The sequence below is a fragment of the Nothoprocta perdicaria genome, unplaced genomic scaffold, assembly GCF_003342845.1.
Source record: "Nothoprocta perdicaria isolate Ctin4 unplaced genomic scaffold, notPer1 scaffold_5, whole genome shotgun sequence".
NCBI lineage: Eukaryota > Metazoa > Chordata > Aves > Tinamiformes > Tinamidae > Nothoprocta > Nothoprocta perdicaria.
This window is the reverse complement of record NW_020455754.1, coordinates 9924413-9946313: the sequence shown is the minus strand read 5'-3', so window position 1 is coordinate 9946313 and position 21901 is coordinate 9924413. Positions and strand designations below refer to the sequence as shown.

The following is a 21901-nucleotide window of genomic DNA, read 5'->3' as shown; positions in this document are numbered from 1 at the left end:
CTGAGAACATTTTCTGCAGCGTTTGTTTAGCAGCTTCATTTATTAATAGACTAAGCAGCAAATGGGGCCAGTGTTTTCAGTGGCAAGAGGGATGCTGTTTAATGTCAGCTCTGTCTTTTCCTGTGCCCGGCTGGCTCTGCCGCCCGGCTGCGTTGTCAGGCAGCAGGGATCCCGTGTCCGGACAGGTGGTGCATGGCTGATGCTGGAATAGCTTCAGTAGCAGCAGAGCAGCAACGTGCCCACCTACTTCAGCTCCGTTTGAGGTTATTTCTCCCGAGAGCAAAGGCTGCAGAGAACAAGCATCTCTGGCAGCCCATCACTTTGGTGATTTCTGCACATTTGTTATGAGACTGTTTCGCCCAAGACGCCAGAGCTTTTTGGTGCAGAATCAAAGATTGGACGTATGATGCTTCATTAGATGATTTTACACTATTGCAGACAGCCAAAAGCTTTGATGCAGAAGAGAGCTAGTCAGAATTTTGAGTTTTAGTCACAGTGCCTTGATGTCTGAAAGTCTCTGGTTTTGCAGATCAGGCCAGTTCCAAGATAAGCGAAGGTTTACCGTGTCCTGCCCGGACAGTTCTGGACTGATTTGGGCCAGTTCTCAGAGCTCTGGTGAACTGCAGCCTTAGGGACTGGCTGGATGGGATGAAGCTTCACCTTAAATGTAAACCCAGGTGCTGTCCCTATGCCCTGACGATGAGGTCACTCTGCACCCAAGTTGCTTCAGCCTTTCCTCTTATCTCCTGCCTTCTCAAGGGAAGGGAAGACACTTTAAAATAGCTATTACAACCCTACGTTTCCTTGCCTGTCCTAACCTGCCAGAATGAGTGTCATTAGGGCACAGCACCAGTCTGCTGGTGGTGTTATAAGTGGGATAATAGCTGGTAATCTGTTTTAGGAATTGCTGCTGAAGGTACTGGTGCTCCACAGAGAGTTTGGAAGCAGCTGGGTGTTTCTGGAGGTTCCTTTTTCACTTGTTTTTTTGCGTAACCTGGTCCACAGCAAAATGGTAGAAGGTAATGAGGAGGAAACTTCTCTACACTGAAACCAAAGATAACGTTATTGAACCAGATAATAGCCCAGAAGACGACCCTGGGCATTCTTTAAGGAAAGAAAAATGAAGTGATATTGGAAAGAGAGAAGTAAACGAGGGTTTGGCCTTAGAGTTTTGTTGAGACTTTCTTTCCAACTGATTTTGTACATTATTAAAGTGTTCCTTCTGTTCCCCAGAAGACGGTTTCAAAGTATGTTTTGTTTAAATAATCTCCTCCCTGGTCTGCCACTCGTCTCAGGATTTCCCCAGCAGTTCATCTGTATTCTGCACCTGGCCTGACCTGCACTTCTTGTCTCTAGCAAAGCCGTCTTCCTAAGCAGCTAACAGGTGATCAGCTCTTGTAGTCATTTTTAATCACTGCGAAGAATCATAGCTTTCTAATAAGACGAGTGATTAATTATCGTGCCCTTTTTGTCAGTGTAAAGCTTGTCAGGGCTGTAGTGGTTTTCAGTTATAGCCTTGCAGGGTTTACTTTGGAACAATCCAAGACATTTAGACAGCGCTGCAGTTAAAACTTTTTCCCTGTACAAGCTATTATTATTTCCTCATTTATTGTTGCATTTATTTACAAATAAAGACAAAATATCCGCCATGGAACATAGGAGAAAATAACAAGAAATTTCACCCCGATACTTAAGAAAAAAACGATGTCAGGGGCTTAATGGGAAGGGAAATGTATTGCCCATTTATATGATTAGAGAATAAGAGGTTTTCATAAGCCTAAAATAAATGAAATACCAATTTGAAATTAGGAATATGTTTTTCATTTATAGAGAGTTATGGAGCAAGAGGCTTTTTGTCTTTCCCTAATAGCTTCACTTCAGACTCGATCGTTACGGGTTCGCGCGGAGGAGGGATGGAGCAGGACGCGAGGGGAGGCAGGAGCGCAGGGCTCAGCCGGCCGCACATCTCTCCCTAGCAAAATCCTGGTACTCCCCGTGCTGCTGTTCCCAGGGGCACGTTGGGTGGCCTGGTACAGTTCTCTTCATTTCCTCGGGAAATTTATATATATGTGCTACCTGCTGCTGGGGGATGCTTCAGGGGGCCTTTTAAGTTGCTCCCATCTGTCTTTTTCCTGTCCTCTGCTCTTTGAGATGCCCCTGCTTTCACTCCTTACCCTTGACAAGCTCTCTGACCTGCAGATTCTGTTTCTACGTGATGGTACAAAAGATTTCCTCCATGGAGGGGAAATCGCAGCCCTCGGGAGTATTTGCATAAATATCTGAAGGATTTGGGAGGACACAAATCTCCCTTGGCAGTGACCGTATTTTTTTATTGCTGTCATTACAACAAACTAAAAATCATTCTGCATTTTGCTTAGACCACTTTTCTTTTTCCCGAAGGGGGTTGTTTATACCATTAAAGGTCTTCATAAACCAAATGCATAAATAAAATAGGAAGAGGAGAAAGAATGAGTTTGTGTATGTCATCTCAGCATTCAGGGTGAAATCTCTTTTATGGATTTTTCTCTGTCTAAAATGTAAATTATCAACAGATAATGAACCACAGTATTAAGTGAGTGATCTTAGGGATAAAGCTTGTCCTTGGGCATTGGAATGGGAATTCTTCTGCCTGCAGCAGTCTTAACATCTTCTAATTCAATTCTGACCTCAAGAATGGTTGTTGCAAGGTGCATATCTCTGTCGAGAACGTTTTGAAGGAACTGCTACCTACAACCAACATCTTCCCCAAATCTTCCAAACTTTGCAGTTACAGAAAATGTTTATGCCCTGATATTCTGTTTTCTCCCAAGTCCCAGGGCCCCGTGGCAGGCACCGCGCCGCTCCTCGCTCGGCTCGCAGCGCAAGACGCAGGATGCTCTGAAGTTGCTTCACAGACCATCTCTGCTGGAGAGCAGCAGGGAGAGACGGGCTGACGAGCGGAGCCCCCATCTCCTCTCAGATTTACTTGGCCACTTCCAGGGCTCTGTTCATATTTCTGTGAATATACAGGGATTTTCCTGCATCCTGCACCAATAGAATAATCCTCTCTCTCTAATTCTGTCAAGACCACTCCTACAAAAAGCCAGCAGAGGCCACTCTGCCAGTGTCAAAGGTCTTTCTCATAGTCTGTTGCATCCAGAAACGTCCAATTTTTGCAAAAACAGTGTGTACGATACAATTTTACTTCTTGATAATGACAGAGAAGCACATTTCAATGAACTAGCAAAGAACTGGCATTCAGTGATGCTGGAATTCTACTCTTTTATTCTCCATATTTCCTTGCCTAAGCCTGATAAAACCTCTTGCTTTCATTTTTTTCCCGCAAGCTAAAGTGCAGCTACTGCAATTTCATAAGGTTCTTGGGGGATTACTAAAGAAATTTAAAATCTTCCTAAGGTGCAAATAGTGTTAGGCTGTAGCTATCAGAACAAGCTTCCAGCTTTGATAGATAAGTGAAATATAAAAGCTCAGATTAAGAAAGTCACTGTAATTTATATAGTCTAAACTGGGAATCCGTAATAGTGCTTACAGGCTGTTAAGTCTGATTCTGTGGCTTCCTCCATACACAGAAGATATGCGGGGATGGGTGCTTAGGTTTAAACTACAGGGCTGAGCATACTGCCTCTTAACTGAGCAATAGTGATATCTGTGTATGCATTTGCTGACTAAATTAGTACAATAATTAAGTCTCTTTAGAACTTTTTTGATGAATAGTTGAAGTTAATGTTCATCTCCAGCTTCCCGTTTAAAGAAAGGACTTTAAAAATGGCCCAAACGAAATGGCTGAAGGGCAGAAATCCTTACAAGAAAATTGTGAGAGGCACCTTCTAGTTGGATGACTTTCATGGTAGCACAGCTGGCAATGAAATATTGTTACTAACATTACCTCGGTGCTATAAGAGCAAGTGAAAGCAGTTTCATTTTTTTTTCCCTAAGCACCGTTGCTTAATCGGCAGAGGGGATTCATCTATCTACCTTTAGGTATCTGTTGCAGTGGGTCTACTTAGATGGGTTCTGGTTCCAGCTGGTACTGGCAAACAGGTCCTCTGGGCTGCAGTTCATCTTGTCTTAGGCTGAAAAGAGCAAGGCAGAAGAATAACTTAAGTTTTAGATGGCTACCTAATGTCAAGCAAGATGAATCCCACTTGGTCTGTTCATGTCTTGACATTTCTATATCAACATCATTTCCCAACAGCTTGGGTGGATATCAAGCACTTGCAAATTTGAGATTTTTTAATTTAAATGGAGATCTGAATAAGCCTGTTTAAAGTGTTATACACATTTTCATTTCTTGCTGTGGTCTCCCAAAGGGAGAATCTTATACTTCTCTTTTTTTTAATCTAACATCTGGTTTAAGGATAATATGGCATGTAATATAAAGGGTATATAAATGATTTGGAGATCTAGTCGCTGATGTCTGGGTCTCTTACTGAAGATAGCAATCCGCTCCATTAAAATATTGTAACTTAGCCATTGAGTCCACTATATTTCACAAAAATAACTTTTCTGATTAAATTTTCGTATGGCAAATTTGAACAATCTATGAATATCATTAATGCAAGATAATCTAATAGTAAAAAAAAAATATGATGTGGTTAAGTGTATTTCTTTCCTTTTATAGGATTTTAAATGTGAGTTAATTTTTCATAAATCCCACAATTTGTTTGTTTGCCTTTCGTATAACTCAATCTGGACAATTACATTTCAGGCAAAGTTGCCCTGAATGTTGTAAACCTAATCACGATGCATCTGAAATACAAAATTCTGAAACACAGAATAAAGCAGCTGATCACAAGAATGTTAATTAGGGCCAGATCCTGGGAGGTGCTGAGCACAGCAGCTCAGTTAGTTGGGCAGGGCTACTTCCAGTTTTTTATAACCCCTTATAACTTGAGTTGCTTGTAATGAAAGTTCAATTTGTATTAATGAGGGAAATCATTGTGCAATACATCAAGATAATAAGCCATGTATTTCTTGGCTGGACTACAGGTAGGAACACTGAAATTTAGGAGCAGTCTCTACCTGCTGTAGTTGAAATAGAGCAGTTGTGCGCCATGAGACCAAGTTTGCTGGGTCTGAATCTGCTTTGCAAATCCAGCTTGTGCTGCCTGGCCATCCCAGGTTCCCTCCCCATCATTGGTGTTAGCAGATGTTTCAGCCAAGTCCTGCCTTTGACATCACCGTTTCTCCCTGCTACTTTGTCAGTGTCTCTTTTGGGAGCATTGTCCTGCAGTGGACACCCCATCCGTCAGTGCAGATTAGTCCTTTCCTTTCCTCGAAATTTTCTCAGCATCTTGTTAATCTGAGAAAGGTCCACATGCGTTTTCTGTGGACCATTAACCTGACCACCTATTTTCTGTTCATTAGATCAACTTTCAGAACAATGAATTAAAGGCTAAGAAGAAAGTCAGGTCTATCAGGGCTATTTTATCCATGCAATACTAAAAAAGAAGCTTGGCTCTTCTGTGAATTCAAGATTCTCTCACCTAAATCAAAATCTCTGATACGCAGCACCTTTACAAGGCCACACTTCCAAAGATCCAACATTGTGTCCAGCACCCCAAGCTTTTAAACAAGAGGGGTTCATTTTGCAAAAGACTATTGAATTCATGTAAAACTTGAGATAAGAAGGTAGGCTGATTGAATAGACAGTGGGAATTAACCAGTGTAATCAGTGAACCATTCCTTGTGTTTATTTTGAAATTAAATTCATTCTGCTACTTTGCTAGAGAATTTTTTTTTATTATAATGCATATTTGTATTGAGAAAGAAGAACTACCATTGCCAGAGAAAATTTATAAGTTTTGCTTCCTCTGGGTGGTGGACAGCTGAGGTTTTTGATTTGTTAAACGATTTGTGAGAAGTACTGTGGAGTATAGATTTCACTGGAGTGAAGTATTTAGTAATACCAGAATTCAAATTGTTATCCTGCAGTTGCAGAGTTAAGATCATGTTGAGTTATAGATGTTTGTTCTTGCTCTGTGGTATTTGTGGACTCATCAAGGAACTAAAATATCGGTTATACTTCTTTCCTTTTGGCAGGGTATCTGGTAGGGAGATAATTAATGAAATTGCCCTTCTTTCTGTGTCAAGGACTCATGAGACTCTTTAGTGCCTCTATGTGTTGACCCCTCTGCATTTCCAAGAGCAGAGGGGACAGGTATTTCTGTAAAGGATTTCTGTAAAGCAATGGTATTTCATGAGAGAGCCACAATAACCAGTGTGTGGGGCTGCCTGCTCTTCATGTAACACTGAGCGTTCCTTGGGGCAACACTTCAAGCATCTTCAAGGTGCTCTCTGCTGAAGATGTGCCTCAGGAGTCCGTGTTATTCCTGCAGGAAGAGCACATATCTTTATTTTGCAGTCATCACAGGCTATCAGCTGGTTGATGCTCACTCACATTCTGCTTCGTTAACTCGTCCCCATTTGTTTCCTTTCCAAGCCAACCTGCTTCAGCCACATCCCCAGTGTATCTGCATTGAAGCCTGTATCTGTTTCAGTAGAGCCAGACAGATGGCCTCATGTCCTATTCCCTTGATGTACAGATCATCTCTTAAATGATTCTTTCAAATGTTACCAAAATATTGACTATGAAATAATCCCAAATAGAAGTTTGTCTTTTTTATGTTAGGTATGAGAAATTTGTGGTGCTAGAGAGGAAGCAATTAGACATGAGCAAGGGCGTAGCATGAGACAGCACTGATGGACAGTAATAGTCCCCTGAGGATTTGCTACCTGTTCCCACTAATCCTGGGTCTGAATTCTGCACCTACATGTTCTTAAGGTATGAAGAATAATGCCACTGGCTTAAGACAGCTTGATAAAGGCACGTCTGATCTCAAAGAAATAGTAAAAAGAGTCTAGAAGCTTTTTAATGTTGAGACACGATCTAATTCTAATTAAATGTGTAATCTAATCTAATGAAATGGCTTCCAGCTAGTTTCAAACTTGTGTTTTTCTAGGCGAAGGGCAAAAACTTCTATTCTGGAAAGCAATGTGATCTCTTGTGGGTTTGTGCATCTCTGATTACAGCTGCAGCACTTAGTGAGATACTCCTGGTTGCAAAGGGTGTTCCTCTGAATGATCAGTATATAGCAGGCGGCAGATGCGTGTGATGTGCAGCTGTCCTGTACTTCCAGACAGTGTGATGGTACCTGCTACATGGCAGATCCCTTGGTAGTTTGGGAAATGTTGTAGTCCCTGTGTTGTAACGTTGTACAAAACGTTGTAACCCCTGTGTAGTTTGGGAAATGGGAAACGCTGCGTGTGTTATTTAGATGGTAGTAATGTGATGCTTGCAAGTTTTCTTCTTCCTAAATTGCTTCTGTATATGTTCTGTGTGAATGCATTCTGTCATCTTTACATTAATTTGCAGAAATTGATAGGCAAAGTATGTAACAAGTTCACTGCTCTGTATTAACTGGTGTTCTGGTTGTGAATCCGAGCGTTCAGCTGTTAAGGAAAATAATGTAGACAGGAATTACTCCTGGCTAAGAAGGTCATGATCCAGCTGGCCAGGTGCCCTCTTGCTGCTGGTGAGCACCATCAAGTGGGAGTGAAGAAGGAATCTGCAGCAGGCAGAGAGGGTTGTTGGCCCAAGAGGTCTGGCTCCTCTGCTGCCTTCCAGCCCGTGCTCTGAGCTGCCACGTGCATTGCCGAGCTGTCAGCTTTGCCTCAACAGCAGGAATATTTATGCCTATTATTTATTATTGTTGCAGTATTTCCATTTGTTTCATTTCAGCTGCATTGTGGGTTGTTTTGTTTTGTTTTTTTGCAAATATGTCAGCAGTAGAGAAGTATTTTAATCCTCCAAGTGACCAACGCTGCAGTTCAGGTAAACCTGGAGTTTTCCTGCCTTGCGATCCTTCCCATTTTGTGAATCACTTAGCAAAGTCCATTTAAAAGTGGAATGGTGTGATCCCGAGGAGACCAAAGCTTCCACTGGTCTGTGATAATACAGTATCTCATTATTAAAAAGATAAGTAGCTGAAGAATATGGCCGTTTAAAAATTTGCAAGCTCTCTAGTAGAGGGACTTAACGCTTCCCATGCAGGTAATGGCTCTTCATTGACATTAACATTTCTGTTGCATTTTTTAAGGCTGACAGTGAATGGGTATTCAGCATTTTACAGGATTACTGCTGCAAGACTCTGGAAATTTACATATGAGCAAAAGTTCTTTGGGGTTATTCATAAGAAAAGAAAGCAATTACATGATTATTTCAATACGAAAAAATAAATTGACAGTCCATAGCCAATAAAGCACACATCACTCCTCTGCATTCCTACTCATGAGCCTGCAGAGCTTCCTATTCATTCATTTGCTTTCTCAGGCTGCATGAAGATAGTAAGGGGTAGTAAAGCCCTTCATCCTGTTTCATTGTAATACCAAACAATGTAGAAATCCACCCGAAAAAAAGCAGTTAAATTTAGATGTACCGACAAATTACCAGTAGCAGAACATGCTGAGTTTCAAATCAACCTGCAGCCTGGGAGGCCACTGGATTAATTAGCTTGATACAGAGCTTCAAAGAGGACCCACTGGAAGGAGGAATAAGGACCTTTCTGTTAAAACAATGACATTGGTACTTAGATATCCTACTGCTTTTGTTAGTACCTAACACTTTAATATGTTTGATGAACTTAATATGTATCTATACACACCACTATCTTCATTTAGAAGGTACTAAGCCCATAGTGTAGGGCTTAGTATATCTACATACTATATATATGTGTATATATATGCATATATATACATATATATGTATATAGAGAGTATGTAGATATAGTATCTTTCTACAGATAGATTCTTCTGTGTTTAAAAGTCTATTTTGCCTAATAAGTATCTTGACTGTTGCTCACTGTTGACCTCAGATTGAAAGCACCAGGTACCAGATCTTCCTTTAGAGAAAATATCCTTCCTTCGGACAAAAGCAAACATCAAAAAGATTTGTGGGTCGTTTAAAAACCTGTAGGGTATGACATTGATACTGCATGACGAGGAGAGAAAGGAAATCCCTCCTTAAGTCTTATACGTAAGTACCAAGACTAGTCCTGCGGTAAACTCTGAATTCTGGTGATATATCCTCACAGGACATATATACAACACATATTACAGGGACTAATGCCATAAGATGGTGGTATTTTTTTAGCTATGTGTTTTAAATGCTGGAAATGAAGTGCTGGCTCCCTGCCTCTAATTTGAGAACATAATGGCTTTAAAGCGTTAATGGGGAGAATTACTTGTTTTTTTCTGTATTGGTGACTAAGTTATCATATAAAACACTAAAACGACCTCTGTGGCAGCATTAGAAGCTGATGTGGCAGCATTGCTTGACAGGGTTGGTGGTGCAGTCATTTGGACTATAACTTAACAACTACTAGGGCTTGTTAACTGGTCCAGACGTCCCTCACCTCCATACCTCAGTACAGAAACTACTGTAATGCCCTTGTCCTTCAGGGAGGGTCCCATCACAGGAGACCTGAAGGTTTTGGATGGTCTTTCCTCTTGCAGACTTGGCATGTTCTGAGTGTCCGGGTGCACTGTGGTGGGCACTGGAACCCGTCAAAAACATGAGCTGGGCTTTCTGGCAGCAACTGTCTGCTGGAAAATGCTATGAAGTCAGCCAGAGAAATATTCTCCCTGAAATCATAAACAAATTCAGTGTCGTGGCAGGCATGTACATATTTTCAGCCTTTTCTCCAAAGAGATTTTAGTGCTTGACCCTTGTAAAATCAAGCTAACCTCATTGCTCAGCCCAATGTCAGCTCAAGTAACGCACTGAAGACGTTCTAGGAGGGCCAGAGGGTCAGCAAGGAGCAGGATACTCCTCACTGCCCTTCCAACTAATTGTGCTGCTTTTTCAGCCGTATTCTTGCAGTGCAGAAGACCTCTTGTAGCGATGTGTCCTTATTAAAATCTCACTTTACTGATTAAAATAGGAATGTGCTCCACAGAAGCTGTGGGATGTATAAACTGTGCTGAAATGGAACTTCTGTTGCTGTAACATCACAGCTTACTTTTTTGAAACGACCTGTATTTTTTCATCCTGAAAGTGAAGGTCACAGATTTGTTGTTGTCTTCTGACTGTCATTTTTGTGGATTCAAGGATTTCGCTTGAATTTGGAGAGGCCTCTGACATTATTTGGTTTTCCTACCTATCTGAGCCCCACTGCTTATCCTTTCGAGCATGTCTTATTCACTGGAAACAGTGAAGTCAAGAAGGGGCTAACAGCTACCTGCAGCATTTGTGTCTTTACAGATGAGTAGTGAACAAATTTCATCCATTCCAGGTTATAACTATGATTCTTCCGAATGTCCTCACTCTTTGCACTTCCCAAACACTGCAGCACTGTTACTGGCTCTTCACTTGTTCTTGTCCCAAATCTGGGGCAGTGCCTCCAGGTGAGGTCTATCCGAGATGGATCAGATATAATATTGAGTCTGCAAGCACAATATATAGTCCCCAAAGCAAAATCCAGTTCTGACTTCCATTGTTATTTATTTTGAGTTATTCAGAGTTCCTGATAAACATGACTCCTTTTTATTAGGGCTTTAGGATTTTTATCCCTATTCTAATAAAAAGGAACATGCACTTCAGAAATCCTCTGTAATTCAGTATCCGTTTGCTACTCGGAAAAGCTTATACATTTTTTGATGACATTTCTTGCCCAGGCATAGCAGAAATCAAGCAGTTCTGCTAAGAACTGTTGTTGTTCTGTTGTAGAAGTGTGTATTAGCTACCATGCTGAGTGCAAAGCTACAGGATTTGCTCTTGTATTGCCTGCGGCATCCTGGGTGCTCTCTCTGTGGGAGGAGGACAGAATAATGTTGCAGTTATTCCACACAGTTACTGAAGTGTCCATAGGCAACTGTGCAAACTTTACTTCTTTTCTTAAATAGTCTTTTTGCAAAATAGTTGTAGATAATTATTTTTAGGGAGAGAAATAATATTTTTCCTTTGTGTCTTCATCAATGTATTTATTTTTAAGAAACAAACATTTTTGACCAGTGAATGTTTTGATTCTGAAGAATTCTAAATGTTTGTCAATGTTTTTTAAAACAAAAAAAATCATCATTTGTATCTCAAAAGGCATATCAAGATGCCTAGATTCCATTAATGAGACAAGAATTTTAGCCTGAGATGCAATTTTTCAGTGAACTATAAACAGGAGTCTGCAAAGCGTAGAGGTTTAGCATCAGCTCTATACAGGTGGTCTTTTGGATGTTGAAGATGAACGTTGAGGTCTCCAAACCAAGTGAAGAACTGCAGGTTTGGGGTTAGAAATCAGCTATCAATTCCTGCCTTGTGTGGCAACTCAAGTACACCTCAAGCTGGGAAAACCCTGCAAAAAGAGCACAACTCTCTTTTTCTGCCCTTTAGGTGTCATTCCACAGGGCTGTACAAGTCCTGCAGCTTCATCCTTTTCATTCCTGTCCTACCACTGCACACGTGGACCCGCAGTGCTGCTTGCCACCGCTGTCTGTCTCCTGGACGCCGAGCTTCTCGTCTCTCTTCTGAGGTTATCTGCTAGTTTTACCCGTTCCCCCCGCTCGCTAACATCACCAAACTCCGACTATTCATAAACTCCTGCTCTCCAAGTTTCTGCCTCGGGCACAATTCCAAACTTAGTTTTTGCAAGTTAGTTTTGCAGTTTATCCATTTTCATCTTTGTTTCTCATTGGAGATTCTCACCCGGAAGGTGGAAGGTGCAATGATATTAGGTAGCCACTGAACACCCCAGCATTTGTTTCTGCAAAATGCATCCAAATTTGCTCTGCTGTATCTCTATATGCTTATATTTTAAAAACATCCATAATAAGTCTTATGGCAGGCAAACCTCTTCGGGGTTATCAATTATATATGAGGAGCTTCATCTTTTCTTGCTTAGGCAATTCCTTTCAAAAGGAGCAAAAATTACATTAGGCAGCAATCTGTTGCACTAGCAACCCCCAGCTCATTCCCACTTTTGATGTGTTTTGTATTGTACAGATTTCTAAATTATGTACGTGCATCGAGTAGCAGCAGCGCTCGTGCTTTTCTTTTGCTTTCATGTCCCATGGTTGAAATTGTTATAACCGTAATCTAGTGATTTCTTCTCTCAATAAATTCCTTACCCATAAACTTAATAGGCTGTATTTTTTCTACGCTCATCCATATCCAAAGGTGCTGTGCTGAGTGCTGCCCATCTTGTTAAGTTTTTGCACTACGGGGTGCTGAGGAGACCCAAAACTGCTTCCTTTCCTTAAATAATGAAATCTTGGAGAAGTCCCATATTTTTATATTTGTTTTGCTCCATGCGCAGTAAAACTAATGTAATATGGAAACAAATCTTCCACTGTTGATGTAGAAAATAGTGCTTGCCCATGTTTCCATGGAAACAATCAGACTCTGTCATCAATGAGCATGAAATGGCTCTTAGTTCTGCAGATTTGGGCTGTTCTGAAGTCAGCCCATTAGGAGTCGTTCACAGGGGCCTTTGGCGTGTGCTCAGCGATGAGTCCCAGGGCAATTTGTACCGATGGATGAACATTATTATCCCCATTTTAAACATGAGGGAAGAAGAGAGTGTACAGAGTGACTAACTCGTTTTTACCAAACTGCAAAAAGGCGGTGACAGCATCAAACCCCCCACAGAAGATGTCCCTTGTCCCGTGCCTCATTGCCCAGCACGGGCACTGTGCTCGGGCTGGGCTGCTGAAAGCAAGAGGAAAGTTGGCAGCTCCTCCATGGCATGATGTTTCAAAGAGCGTTATCCAGACTCTACCTTTTAATTAATCATGAAATGTTCTCCTATATTTTATGCTGAGCAGCTGATGATGTTTGGAGCCAGAGTCTGGTTTACTTCTCCTGAGAGAAAACCAAAGGAGCTGAGTAGAGCAAGTGGAGCTTTTCACATTTCCATAAGCAAAGCCAGCCAGGCCTTATTTTAATTTTTACTTCTTTTTATAACTTTTACCATTTGTTAATGGAATCAGTATTAATAGCAACGTATTTTTGCTTCTGTCTTACTTCTAACCATGCAACAATTAAGGCATGTGTCATTCATGTTTTCCCATGAGATTTACTGGCATAAAATACCTCCCGAAGAATGACAGAGGCTGGTGAAAGTTTTTTTCTTTATGAATAATACAGAGGAGTTTTGCACCCAGAGATATTTATTTCAATTACGTTTTGTTTCTTCTGCTCACGTAGTTCACAGTCTTACCAATCATTGCTGTTTCTAATCAAAGCTGGAAGTGGTATCTCAGAAATTAGCTCTCTGAATTAAATCTTTCTTAATTTTTTCCCCCCACGGTTATATTATTGTTTCAGTTAAGGTTTAATTTACAGCTGCTTCAGAGGTGTTACCGAAATGTTTCGTGACATGCAATACAAATTTGTTTCCCCGAGCAAATACAATATTTGTTTATATTCATCAGAAATAGGAAAGATGTGTCTTTAATTTTGCATAGATACGTTAAAATATTGTTTTCTGGAGGAGCTATAATCTGATTTATTTTCAGTTGGGCTTGGAGTGAATTAATTAATACCTAGTGAAACCTCAGTGAACAAACAGTAATTTACCCTGTGTATTTCAAAATGACCATAGTGTTTTCAGCTGCCAGCATTTTAATATTCAAGCTCAGGGGACGCAGTGATGCCACGTTGTCCTCCCTGCCCAGATGAGCTTTGCCCTGCAGGCGGGCACCGTTTGCCAGAGCCGAACCTGGGACGAGCTGGAAAGCAAAGCAACCCCCTAGCCGGCCTTGGCAGCATTTCCCTTCCCGAGGATATTTGTTATTTCAGGTGCAAAAAAGTGTTAAGAAGAGAAATGTATCTGCTGAGCATAGCAAAGTGCATGAAAAATTAAAAACTCATCAGCGAAGGGGAGCGTTTCAGCTGCCTCTGCAGAAGGGGAGATCCAAATCACAGCTGCCGAGTGCCGGGGGTCAAGCCAGGACCCTCGCTGTTGTGACTCAGCGTCGGGCTCATGTGTCTCATCGCTTCCCACTATCCAAACACCGCTGTCCTTGCCTGTGGTTCATCATCACATCCACCACTGGAAGCCCTTTTCTTAACTCATGGTCCTAAGCTTTTTTTTTTTTTTTTTTTTAAAAAACTTGTTTTTACTGCCTCAGATTTTTGTATGTTTGTCAAGCAAATTCCTATTACTCAGGGTCTTATCTTTGCTTGGGAAAGCAATTCAGGAGAGCCCTTTAAAGTATCTTTGGCCCTGGATGGCCCTCAGCGATGTCAGAAGAAATTGCATGTCAGTTATGGGAAAGGATTTCTGAGAGTGCCTCTAAAAATGAAAATAGATGTGTCTTTCCCCAATCCTGCCGTCTTCAGCCGCTCGGATGTTAGGGTGCTACATAAAAACACGGTGTGGTGATGACGTAAATGCTGACGGTTCAAGATGTTGCTGTTTAACCGCCTTGAGAAATTCCATTTACTGAAAATAATTCACATACATGTTTGAAGCATTCAGGCCTGTGGTAATTAATTTTCAGCTGAATTGATTTCTGTATGCAAATTGCTCTGAGTAATTATGTGGAGAGAGAGCATGTGAAAGAGAGACTTAAATATCTGAGCCCGTTAATCGAAGACATGTTCTCCCCTAGACTTGGGGGAGGGCTAGCACCAATTTTCTCACTAATGAAGCAGAATGATTTATGCCAAGATTTGCAGAAGCAGAATAAAAGCCATTGGTAATTACTTGCAATTGATACGAGTTTGGAGGTGAGAAGGGGGGTCTCATCTATTATTAAAGGGCATTTTTTTAAAAAAAGCAGAATTATTAACAATACCAGCTGGGAGAAGAGATTCTCCCCTCAGCTCCATTAAACAACATATTCGTAGCCCGTCAATGAGGCCACTTGTTAAGCAGTATAATAAGAGGAAAAATAAGAAAAAAGCATAAGGAAAACACCTTATGAAAGGCTGTGAGAGCCGGAAGGTTCCTGGTAATCCCTTGCCTTATTCGCACTAAGGAGGAAAAAAAAAAGGAGGTGGCAAATTCACCATCTATTTCAAACAAGTGGAATTTCTATTTCTAAGTGGAGTTTTTTGGCCCAGAGCAGCTTCATTCTGGGGCTTGTCCCTCTTCAACTCAACTTGATGGCTTTTCCAGCCAGGAGCTCCTGGGGCTGCCTGGGGACTTTTGCTGGAATCAAATAAATATTGAAATACACACCTATAATTTAATGCATCATTTAATCAAGAGGCTTTGCTTTATGGTCTATCTCTTTTGTCTTAAAAGATGCGCTAGTATCTCCGTGTTGCAGACAGCAGGTCCCATTTTCCAGTTCATCATACCTTTCTCAGCAGATGTTCTTCTTTCCTTTTATAGTCAGAGCAGTTTCAAGGGGATTGCATAAAAGCAACTGCTCTTGACATTTCATTATGCCAAAGTATTTTTGTCATTGAGTGATCATAGTACTTATTGTCAGGCAATTTTGAAAACAAAAAACAAAAAAAAAAGCAATATTTACATAATGCCATTTTCTTTTTGATTGTGTAGTTTGTTTCAGCTCCACTAAACAGCTATGAGTTTGAAATTACTCTCTTCCCCCAAACGAACGGTCATAAAAGCAAAATCTAGCCCATAAATCTTGCTGTGAACTAGTTGTACAGTTTCTGCCGGATTGCACATCCATCGCTGCGAGACATCGAGAGTATTTATTTGTTATCACCCTTTTAAAATCAAATGTGTGAAAAATAAATTTGATCCATCATGATTAGCACAACTCACAGCTGCAGCGCGGTCCTAGCAGAGACTTCTCCCTCTTCGACTTGGTCTGAGCTCTGGAGTTTCCTCCAAGTCATGTCTTGCCTTTTAGTGGTAATATATAAAAACACAAAATGTAATAGAAAAGTGTCTCCAACAGTGTTAGGATTTTGTCCAGCAATCATTGATATTGCTGGCTCACAGCCTGGGGAGCAGGCAGGGGAGGGAAGCCGTGCACAGCTCATAAGCAGATGTTCTCCAGGGTGCTCCGGCAGGGGAAGGGATTTGGGATGCAATCGCTCTTCTTAATCCTTTTAGTACTGAAAAAAAAAAAGGATGCTAGCATCCCATTAGGAGGTTGTTAATGGTCGGATACAATCTCTGGTGTTTATTATTTCCCAATTATTCCGATAACTCTGAGAGGGAACCACAGAGGATTTGTAAATTTAATAGGGATCTTTGGTTGCTGTGAATCATAAGAGCTTGAGTGCAAGGAGGAACGCGAGTCTGCTCCCTTCATGACAGGAGGTCAGTTCTGCACCCACTTCTTGCCTAAAAGAGCCTGGTTTGGGAGCACCGTGTTGGGATTTTGGCCTTTTCCCTTTGCCCGTTGTGCAGCTGACCTGTAGAGCACAGCTGGAGGGGACAATTTCCCTACGAAAATGTGGTAGCCCATGAAACACAAACTGTAGCCAGTCTAGAAATTCCTTCATCTGCGCTCTACATGGAAGAAACAGCAGAGTTCAGATTGTTGGGACAGATGGCCAGAAAATGAACGTCAGTAACGGGAACATCTCAGTGTTAGAAGTGAGGAAGAGCAGACCTTTTGAGCCAAGACAAAAATGTAGAAGTTCTAAATTTACACAGGATAAAAAACTTATGAGAATCTGTCAGTTAATCCCAAGACATGTGCACGACTGTATTTTACTGTATTTCAGCCAACGATCTGCTGGGATGGATGCATGGCCTTAGGAACTGTGTGAGCCTGGACCCAAAAAGATGGGCAGGGTGGCTGAGCTGGTCTCCATCCAGAGATTGGTGGTCACATTCAAGCTTTAATTCCCCTTATGATCAAACACGTGCCCCATCTAAAAATTTTGACGAAAGCTTAGCGACTGGTAGATCAGTTACCCGTATCAATTCACCTTCAGTCCCAGTCTCAAGAAAAATGAGAAAGATGTTTGTGTATTTTCCTATGAAATACAGCCAGCTGAAGACTGTTATGGTGGTAGTGTGCAGTCAGACGTGGTTATACTATGCTACCTATGGGAGAAGAGGGATGGATATGATTTTCCTTTAGAACTGATTAAATAACATCTTAATAATAAAAATCATCTTTTTTCCCCCACCTTTCCCACTCTTTTTCCCGCTTTCATTTACTTATTTGTACTTTGGCTCTTCATTTTCAAAGACTTCGTAGTCGTTGCTTTAGGACACGAAGAATGACAACGACAAATATGGTTGTTATGTTTCATCTTATTCCCAAGGGTCTTTTCTTCTGTAGTTGATGAGCATCTGCTCCTAGTCATGCAGAAATCTGATTAACAAAGCATGATCTTTGATTAGCATTTCTCAGAAATTGTTTCTTATTATGAGTTCTCTCTTTAGGGCTTGTACTGCTTAACAGTAGAACAACCTTCCAAACTTCTTTTAACATGTCGAGGAACTCTGCAGACAAATAAATCCCTTCTGCATAAGTGAAAATATTCTAAGTAAATAATAATCCAAATTGGAGAATCTTTTTTTCTTTTTGCTGTCTTCTCACAAAGACTATATTTTTTCCTTAAATTTAATAAGCCTCTTTCTACTCTATTGAAATGTCTGAATGGGCTGTTTGTAACAGGTAATAAATTACATTATATATATAATGCACTCTATCTGAGGATCTCCGTGGGATTTTCCACAGTTAATGAATTAATTCTCCCAACGTACAGGTGAGAAAAAGCTAAAGACACTGAAGTAGAGAGCAGATGCGAGACCTGATTAAAAAGGAAATCTTTGACCATATCTTTTCCCGCTCCTGTGCTTCAAAATGATAACCATGCTTCTCCTTTTGGTATGCAACTGATTGATCTTGTAGCAAAATATTTCAGAGTTGTGTTTCTTTTATCAGTAATAGATAGTGTGCTGCTAATTTGAAACATTTGTGTTTCAGCACTGCATGTGTTTTTATTGTCCTAAGGAGTTTGCTAAGTGGGTGTAATGGATATATTGTTTTAGTTATAGGGAAAAAATAGTATGAAAATGTACTAAGCCTTGAAACTGTGCATGGCTGGTATCACATAGTCCATATTGGCTCAAGTCACGCTTCTCTTATTCATGCCAAATGAGTATTGACTTTCAAGGGTAAGGTGACATAACCCTTCCTAGCCAATTACGGTTCTTATGCCATGGTCCTGGCTTGGAGGAGGTTCAAAGAGGATCTTGCCAAAGGTTTGCTGGCAGAAGTTGCTCTTAGTTGCCACTGCTGTACAAATGTCCAGGCACAGATTTGATTTAGCTGTCAAAGCTTGGCCTTTCCAGCATGGGACCAAGCCCACCCGTCCACCAACAGGAGCTCTGACTGGCACGCAGCTCCCAGCACCGCGCCAGAGAGGATGCTCTCCAGCAGCCCCGGGCTCCTCACCAGCTTGCACAACGGTTGCTGTTGATGCAGTATTTTGCTTCAAGGATGTGTCACCAGCAGAAGCAGGAAGACCCACATGTCCTCCGGTAAACGAGCAGCCCCAGCTGGAAGCCAGCAAAAGTTCTGATCATTAAATTTCCTCATGCAAATATGATCCCTGAGTTAATCAACACACTGAACCTATTGTCTGTTGACCCTATACGCTCCAAGTGAAGCTCACTGATTAAAGGTTCTGAAGAAGGAGGGTCTGTCACTCTGCTTTGCAGCTTAAGAATATTTAGTCAGAGTGATAGGTTAGGAAATTGTACCTGCCATGTCAGTCTTTGTCAAATACCCACCTCAGTCTTTAGATGGGTCTCAGGTGAGAGCTGGAAGAGGAGGGTTAAGGTGGTAGACATCACCTGCGGTGTTTGCTGGATGTGAAGTACAAGTGATGTGTCTGCTAGGGCATCTGGTATCATTGCTGCTTCTGTGCGGGTTAGTCTGGCTTACAAAGATACATGAAGGCAACAACAGGAGGCTCCCAAGGAGCGCGTCAGGCCAGGAAGCTGCTGGAGAGCTGCCAGAGCCATCTTGGGCCTGTTGGCGCTATCAAGGGGTGCCACTCGCTGCTTTGGTGGAAATACGAAAAGATCTGGAGCTGGAGGGTTTTGATTCTTCTGTTTGGACAGATACTGGACAGATCTGTTTGGACAGATCTGGAGCTCTTGATTCTTCTGTTTGGACAGATCCTGAGTCTCCCAACACTATCTGTTTTCCTAAGGGCAGCTCACTGGAAGTTGATGCCTTGCTGTTTCCAGCGCAGGAAACATATGGTCTCTTCTTCCTCGCTCGCTTCACCTTTTCTATCAGTTTAATGCCTTTAACAGAAAAAGCTTTTAGCACTTCTGCTTTGTTTATAAGCCTTCCAATGTCTTGCACCAAAGGCATTCCACTAAATCCAGGCGCACTCGTGATGCTGAATTGCCCATTGCAGCTCTGCGGTGGGTGTTAATGTGCTACGAGCTTGTAGCTGCAACCACTTAAACCAAGACAGAACAGCTGCATTGCTGCAGGAAAACAGAAATATCCTTTGCTTGCTGGGAGTACATTTATAGAAAAAGAAATTTGGTGCATAGCAAGCTGAAAGTCCTTGTTCGTTAAGTAGTATCCTATAAACCTATGTATGGTCATTCAGTAAGGATGCGAAAAAAATGGTTTTCATAACTTGGGCACAGGGTCTTTATGCAGACCCAGAAATGTAACTAAAAGTGACCCAATTACAAGAGATCCAGTAAATGTGGGAAGGGAAGCAGGAGATGGCAGGACATATTCAAAAGAAACAAGAAGTCAAATGCGTGGTAAAACTAATATCCAAAAAGACTTACTTAAAAGTCACTTCTTAAACAAAAGTGAATTTGTGACTTCCCTTTTTCTGAAGTATTCACATAACCATCTTCTGAATGTAAGTAATTTACCCTGGCAGATGTGTCTTACTCGTGATCGTTAGAAGCATCCTTTTGCAAGAGAATAAATTTAGATAGATAGCCTTTGGAATGGGACTTGATTGCAGGAAAGTATTTGTAAGAGCTTGTCCCTGGTGGGCAACGTGCTCTAATTGGAGCACCGTACTGTATTGCTCCTCTCTTCTACTTCAAAGATTACCAAATTGCTCTTTGTTTAAGGAAGGGAGCAGCCTGTAGAAACTCAGCAGGAGCCCCAAGCTCATGCACAGGCAGGACTTGGACACCCAACTGCTCCTCTCAGCTATCTTGTGGGCTGGCGAGCAGTCTTGCTTCGGCGCCGATGGGTCTGTATTTTCCTGCCTCTCATGCAGGAGCAGCTCCTGGCTCCACGTTTGTGTTGCATGGTCTTCTCTCAATCACCCAAAACTGCCCATTGACTTTTTATGCATTGGGTCTTCTGATAGCTGCTCAGTATCTCTGTTTCTTGAGCAGGGGGAAGGGATATACAGTTCTAGCCAAAGCCAGAGGAATATTTCTCCTGCTTCTTTCTTCACTTAGTGTTAGCAGAGATATTTGCATGGACATAAATAAATAAATGGTGATTCCTCATGTTCTATGTGCCCTATTCTGCATGTGCTTATTGAATGTTGGGGAAAGGGTTCATCAGAAGCTTAATGGGACTTCTGCAGGAGCCTCTCTTTTGAGTATTGGCAGTGCCTCACTCTGCCTTTTGGTTTTTTTAAATACCTTTTCCAGATAGTAGGAGGAGGCATCAATCCTTGTGCCAACTTTGGTAATTATTTTCTGTCTGCAGTCCTTAAAATCCCTTTGCATTTTCATTAGGGTACAACATTATTCACTCCTTCCAGTCGCCTGTGGCGCTGCGTTGCAATATGCTCTTGAATAGTGGCAGATTTTAACCAGATGCGATGATGTGTTTGGTAAATGAAGGTGTTTGTGTAGCGGGTTCAGTCAGCACTGAAAAGAGGGTACCCAAGGGTGAGCCCTAGTACCCGCCGTTCCCCTCTGCAGGTTTGTCCCTCACTCCTGCACATTTTCCAGACCCTTGACTCACTGAAGTCCGCCGGACCACTCACACCTTGGGTGGAGAGAAGCTCCTTTCACTGCCCAAATCACCACCCCATCCTTTTCTCCAGCAGCTGAAGAACTGCTGAGAAAAGATTGTCCACTGCGTTACTCATTCTATACCAAAAAGCCTCAAAGGGACATTTGGGGCAATTAATTCAGTCCATGGTGATTCAGTGGATGGGGATTTATCCCTTTGGATGTCCAAGTGGTCATACAACCAGTTGTTTCTCCTATCCAGTTATCTGGATTAAGCAGCCAAGAGACAACTTTGTACACATTTGTAACTTTCTGCTTTTGTATATATTTGTGTTTTATAGCCCTTGATCCATCCAAAGATCCATGCCTGAAGGTGAAGTGCAGCCCACATAAGGTGTGTGTCACTCACGACTACGAAACGGCCATTTGTATAAGCCGCAAGCAGCTGGTACACAGGTAAGGAACTTGCCATTGTCTGAAGATCTTTTTTTGTGGACTCCAGCATGATCAGAACAACCAGAATGAGAACACTCCAGAGGGAATATTACAAAATTAATTTTAAGGTATTCTTTTAACACATGATTTCCAATTTTTTCCATCATTTTTTCTCATTATTTATAACAAGCTCTTCCAGAAAAATAAGCAGGAACATAATGCAGCCAGAATCATTGGGAAAACAGAAGACCCTCCCAAACCTGGGACAAGTTTTCTCTTCTCAGAGAGCAGAAACTGGTTATGTTTAAAAGTCTGAAAGCCTGGTATATGACACTTTGCATTGGACACATCTGCAGTTCCAATAACTTAATATGAAGCAATTAAAAAGAGATCAAAACAAGTGTTTTTATATATGTCAAGCTTCTACTTAAACTTGATAAAAAAGAGAAAAATGTTGGTGGATCTTGATAGAGTATCTACCTAAGGAGTCACACCATCACAGAAAGCTCTGCATTTGACTGCAGAGTGACTGAATTAAGAAGAAGTTGAAAAATAGAAGGTTAAGACCTTTGGCCAAGATGTTCAAATCAGACCAGAGAACATCTCTGGGAGAGACTATG

The 21901-nt window shown here is 41.5% G+C and overlaps 1 protein-coding gene across 2 annotated transcripts in view; it reads left to right on the top strand.

Annotated features, from left to right (window-relative positions):
- SPOCK1 (SPARC (osteonectin), cwcv and kazal like domains proteoglycan 1) overlaps window positions 1-21901 on the top strand; it is a 246313-nt gene that overhangs the window by 123509 nt on the left and 100903 nt on the right. For both annotated transcript variants that reach the window (XM_026047477.1, XM_026047476.1), the window contains one exon: window positions 21188-21302. In XM_026047477.1, coding sequence (XP_025903262.1) covers window positions 21188-21302 — 115 coding nt within the window. The remainder of the gene's footprint in view (window positions 1-21187; window positions 21303-21901) is intronic.